The following is a 6,133-nucleotide window of genomic DNA, read 5'->3' on the forward strand; positions in this document are numbered from 1 at the left end:
AATGATTGGATTAATCAATCAATCTACAGGAAATTGATCTGTTAACAGATTTGATAATCAATTAATTGTATAAATCATTTTTCAAGCAAATGTGCCAAACATTTGATGGAGCAATTGTTCACCCTAAACATATTTACTACAGACTTTGGTCATTCGTTTGCTAGTGTCCATGTCAGTGGCCAGAGTGTTGCAAACTAACTGTCATCCATTTTGAGTCAAATATTCAGACACAAATTGGGGATGTTTTTTTACAGTATGACTGTCATCATCACAAAATTTGCAAACATTTGAATAGCATTCACCCCTAAAAGCTTGTTTCCTGGTACAGAGAGTCATTATATTCTTAAAGGTTCCTCATAGTGCTTCTTTACATAACAGATCTTTTCACCCTCTGTGAATTTAGTATAATCACATTTCATTTTCACAATTTCAGAGCCATTTTAGGTTTACAGTACCTTTATGACAAGCACCTTGATGGACAATCCCATTTCAGTTTATTGAAATAATTTATAACCTGGTAATTACAAATTTTTCCATCTAACATGAATTCACAGTTTTATCATGGAAGTTCCACCGATGCACATCTGCTGTCACAGGTCATTTCATTCATTCATTCATTCTACTTGGTAGATATTTCTTTGACTTCTTTTCCAAACCAACTGGTTCAACTTTATTACCCTTAACTATGACCTGAGATGAAAAATGAACCTATGGCGCATGCATGAATCACCTCCCTGACTCTGAAATAGCCCTGTGAGGAAACCCTGTCTATGCTTAAAGGGAAGTGAAGACTTGCTTGTGCAGCACTTTGTTTTTCTTTTCATGCAGACACCACTGTCAGCACATACACTTGTACCATGAACCACTCGGCTAAGCTGTCTTCTTCAGAGGAAATGGCTCCTGAGGAGTTTGACGGTGGGACAGCAGTGGCTTGTGTGATCCTGGGCCTGTCGTTCCTGGTTGGGGCTCCGGGGAACCTGCTGGTGATCTGGACTATCCTGAGACACATCAAGCAGCGTTCCCACACTGTGTTGCTCATCCTGCATCTGGCTGTTGCAGACCTGCTTGTCCTCATCACCCTGCCTGTGTGGATCTACTCCCTGGCCCGCTCGTGGGTGTTTGGGGAAGCCACCTGCAAAGCCATGGTGTTCGTGATCAACGCCTGTATGTACAGCAGTGTTTTCCTCATTACTCTCATGAGTGTGGAGCGTTTTGTTGCTGTGCGTTATCCCTTTGCCTCAGCTGACTGGAAGAGAAAAAAAGCACTGAGTAAAGTACTGCTGGCCCTGTGGACTGCGGCCTTCTTGTTCAGCACACCTGTCATCCCAACCCAGGTTATAGGGAACATATCTGGCGAGGACCATTGTCTCTACAGGGAGTTCAAGTCGCCGACCCAGGAGCTGGTGTGTGTGCTGCTCGAAACACTGGTTGGCTACATCTTACCCTTCTCCATCCTGGTGGTCTGCTATGGCTGCCTGTGCAGCCGAATTACTCAGATGACCTTCAAGTCTAAGCGCAAGTCTACGGTCTTGATCGCCAGTGTGGTGGTGGTGTTTGCCATTTGTTGGACACCTCATCACATAGGAAATATCCTCTCACTCATCCAGCTGGGCATTGAGAAGTCCTACCCCAATACAGCAAAAAGCCTGGACAGTGTCAGGGAAACCATGACCTTCATCGCTGGAGCCATGGTCTTCATCAGCAGCACTGTTAACCCCATTCTCTACATGTTTGCAGCTCGCTCCTTCCGGAGCTCCCTGCGTGACACCGGCATCCAGAAGCTCTTCCGCCACATCTCCAGCACCTCCCCAGGTGAGGGCAACAGAGAGTTGTCCTTTGTGTCCAAGAGACAAAGCAATCAGACCAATAGTTCCCAGTGTCTGTCTGAGTTAAAAGACTAAATGGACATATAAATAGAAATGTGTGAAAACAACCCATCCTAATACTGAAAATCAATTGTGTATGTGTTTGCATGTATATAAACAGTATATTCTTGTGTATATTGTATGTATTTTTTGGTTTCTTTGTCTGAAATGAAGCTCATTTTATATCAAATTACAACACAGATGATCAGGATGTCAGTTTGTCTGTGAGGTATTTGTTCAACTCTGTAAAGTGTTTACTGTGTCTTTTTAATAGTGACAATAGAAAATATATTTATAAATATGTATTGGTGTAAACTTGATCTACTTTACTTTTCCTTTACTTTGTACCATGTAGTATTGATAAATAGTACAACAAATAATAGTATATACATAAGACAAGTTTTTGTAAAAAAAAAAATACAGTTGATGCCAACAAAGGGAATTTGTATTTATTTGATTATTGACTCTTTAATTTTTTTTTAACTCCCTGTATGTGTGGGTACATGATTAGATCGAGGACAGTAGGAAGGAGCCACTATTTAGATTTTATACAATATATAATATATGCTATTATGTCATTGGCTGTCATGATGGAAACAAGACTTTTTCCAATCTTGCTGTCTCGTTCTGTCTTGGGGAACTCTAACATCTCCGAAACAGTATTGATATAATTGTGAGACCATTAAGTCGGTTAACAAAAAATGTGCTCAACTCACCAAATGCAGTTTTTTTTTTAATGTTATGAAAATGTTTAAGAATATTACTATTGTAAAAATGTTTTTCACCCATGACAAATTAGCTATGGCAACAATTGTCTTGGTATCTCACTACAGACAACAGTCATGCTTTCAACTTCCTCTCTCAATGTGAAGATTGCAAAATGAAGAGATGCATGTTCCCTCTGTTGAGCACAAAAAGCGGAATCATGTCTTAATGTTTGCCACAGTCTTATAAAACTCAAACCCACACATTTAAGCAAGAGAGTTTCATGTCAGCTTATTTGCTGATATTTTTAAATGCATATGTCGGTTGGATATTTATAAAGTACTCCTATCACGGCATGCTGAAATTGTCTGTTGCCATGATGGCACAAAAGTTGCCCTCACCAATTGACTCAACTAGCAATGTCAGCACTGTGCTTTCACTTATGGATAATATATATTCTTATTTCACTTTTCCACGTCTTAATTCTTATTTTATATCTCAAGGTACATATTCTTTTTTTCAGCACTGCCTGGCTTCATATACCTTACAAACATTTATAACCTGTGTGTTGGCACTGAGCATCTGCACTTGAGCCGTTGAGGTTTTAGTGCCATGTTATGCTCAAGAGCATTTGTGGAAGGAACCAACAAAGAGTATTTCCATCCATTTTGCAAATTTGACCAAATTTTGGTCCATGAATCGGCCCCCATTAGCTTGTTCTTATAAAGTATATAAACATGCATGTTATGCCACTGTGAATGGATCTTGCTTCTGACAATGAGAGAATCTAACAGGGAGTTTCCCAAGTGAGTTCCCAATAAGTGTGCTGCTGCTGCTTACGTTCACCTTCTGAGCAGACAGTGTCATGGGGGTGTTATCACATAGTGCTTTGTGGTTATATTTGTTATTATTATCATAGATTTTATACCACTAACTATTACCACATTGTCATTAGCTATGCAAATGATTTGAATGTATTACAGCATGATACAACTATGTATAATTATGTGCCAATTATGTGTATTTATAATATACTACAATTTCTCAAACATAAGTAGAATTTAAATTTGCACTTGACTCGGTAACATTGACAAAACTTTAAACTATCTCAGGCTGACACATATTTTAATATTCAATAACCGTGGCTCATGTCCTTTCAGCTCAAAGTAGACTGAACGTGGCTCTTAACATACATAGACAAGACAGTTCAAATGTCCAGCTGTGAACAAAGGTCATAAACATCTGGAAGAAATGTCCATAGTGTTGACATTCTCAAGGGATGTCAATTGTATATCGTGTTAAATACTAGGAGATGGCTCATTGTGATAATGATTCAAACAGAGTGTTGAATAAACCATTTGTGACACAGCAGTTCACCTTGTTGAAGACTTTGAATGTTAGTGAGTGGAAAATTACAGAGAGCAAAGGGTGTGACAAAAAAATTACGTGTCAGGCGAGATCACACACGAAAGCATAGCTGACTCTGAGACATGCTAGACCTTTTCTCACAGAATGAGGAAGCACTGAGTGCATGAGACAGCATCAGCAGTGCGGCATGTGCCAAATGTCTCTGCTGCCTTTCATAATGAGTACAATCCCGCAATATGCTTATGTACTGTTATAAAGCCATTTACTCGAATTAACATGTTGTCCTTTATGGTCTGAATGGGTTTAGGTTTTTGAGCAAGGCATTATTATTATCATAAATGCCGTCATAAAGGATCTCTTTCATGAAGATGTGCAGATTGATAACATTATCTCGTAATGCAAATCACCAATTTTCTGTGTTTGCAACACTGTAATCCCTTTGAATGTATCCTATTTGTCCTCCAGCTAAAAGCCCAAACTAGGATGAGACCTGCCAAGAGGATAACTGAGCCACGAATCTTAGCCTGAAGTTCACTGTTTTTGCTTCTACCTCAGAGGAAGAACTGCAAATATGTCACATAATACTAAAAGTAACCACTTGCACCAAAGCAAGTTTCTACGGGTGCAGTAGTGGATTGAAGTGACTGCTGCCTCAATTTTACAACTTTAGCCAATTACACCTGTTGAAATGTGGACTCAGGTTATCAGTATAGTGCCACAGACAGACGGACAACGTGTATAAACATGCCGACTATGTGATGTCATGAAGATAAATGTTTTTTGCTATTGTTGTGGTGGTGAAATATCGTTATGTGTCTAGGATTTCAGCTTAAGTGTTTCCCAGTGTGTCCTTCACTACTCAGTTTGGTTCAGCTGGGAAGAGACACTAGGAATTATTCTTTAGATTGGGGGATTTAAATGAGTGAAGGGAGCTGAAGAGACAAAAACCCTTGCATTCACTAATGCCCATAGCGAGCAGAGATGGGAGTGTCAGAAGCAACAAAGCATGGTATTCTGGGAACCAGGCCAAAGACTAGAGAAAACTCCACCAGGCCAGTAAGGACCTGTGAAAACTCTAGATCTAGATTTTCTAGATGTATTGTTGCTCCTTTGAAATGCCTTTTTTTCAATATGAAAGCTGCTCCTTGTTAAAAAAAAAATAAAATAATAAATATATATATATATATATATATATATATATATATATATATATATATATATATATATATATATATATATATATATATATATATATATATATATATATGTGACACTTACTTATGCACCATATCACAGGGTGAGTGCAGCACATTGTTTTACAGGAATGACAAAGGATCACTAGTGAAAACATGGAGGATATATTGAATGATCACATACATGCTGATTCCACTGTACCTCCTTTGTTTCTGTCTATATGTCGTTTTTTTCTCTCTTTGCTCCCTTCCCTTCCTTCTTTCATTTCCTTCTAACTCTTTCCCAAAACTGTCACCCAATGAACAAAACTACAGAAACTTTGCCAGGTAGATGTAATTTAAGGCAAATCGTCCGCATGGTGGCACTATAGCTGATACAGCCTCAAACTCTTGGTGAATATTACCTTTATGTAGTGCAGGCGCGCAATATTGTATTTGCATCATGTCAGTGATGATGAAGAAAATGAAAGAAGACAGTGAAATCAAATCACATATGTTCTCTGAGAACATGAATAAAGAAGTGACAGACACCCACTGTGATCCTTCAAATTGTAAGGTAGACAAAAACTTGGGACAAGAGGTTTAAGACATGCAACAAATATTAATAGGCTACACTAATGTCACATCTCACTCCCACACATCAGTTCAATATTATGAGAAACTCTGATTAAAACTCTTTTTTTTAGAAAATGATGAATTTCATTCTCAAGACCATTATAAGACAGACTTAATTTCAGCACAGTTGAAGTGATATAAGACTTCTTTGAAAAGAACATAATAAACCTTTAAACAGAAACTCTAAAAACATTGGTCTTTTTGGGTGTATAACATTTTGCATTTCTCCTCACTATCATTGTGAATCTGAAGTTCACGGTATATGCCTCGTGGAACCCTGGTTTGTGAGACTGCTTGCTGAGTCATCCGCTCTGACCAATGAGATTACAGCACACACTCGAACGTCCCGCCCTCACCTTTACAAATCAGCCAATAGGCGACGCCTCT

General features: G+C 38.6%; 1 protein-coding gene across 1 annotated transcript; it reads left to right on the forward strand.

Annotated features, from left to right (window-relative positions):
- The first annotated feature begins 630 nt into the window (after positions 1-630).
- si:dkey-148a17.6 (uncharacterized protein LOC108190685 homolog) lies at positions 631-3,907 on the forward strand. The gene has a single exon (XM_044360560.1). The coding sequence runs from the start codon at positions 858-860 to the stop codon at positions 1,899-1,901; it is 1,044 nt and encodes a 347-aa protein (XP_044216495.1). The 5' UTR covers positions 631-857; the 3' UTR covers positions 1,902-3,907.
- Positions 3,908-6,133: the final 2,226 nt, after the last annotated feature.

The sequence above is a fragment of the Thunnus albacares genome, chromosome 1 (assembly GCF_914725855.1).
Source record: "Thunnus albacares chromosome 1, fThuAlb1.1, whole genome shotgun sequence".
Lineage (NCBI taxonomy): Eukaryota > Metazoa > Chordata > Actinopteri > Scombriformes > Scombridae > Thunnus > Thunnus albacares.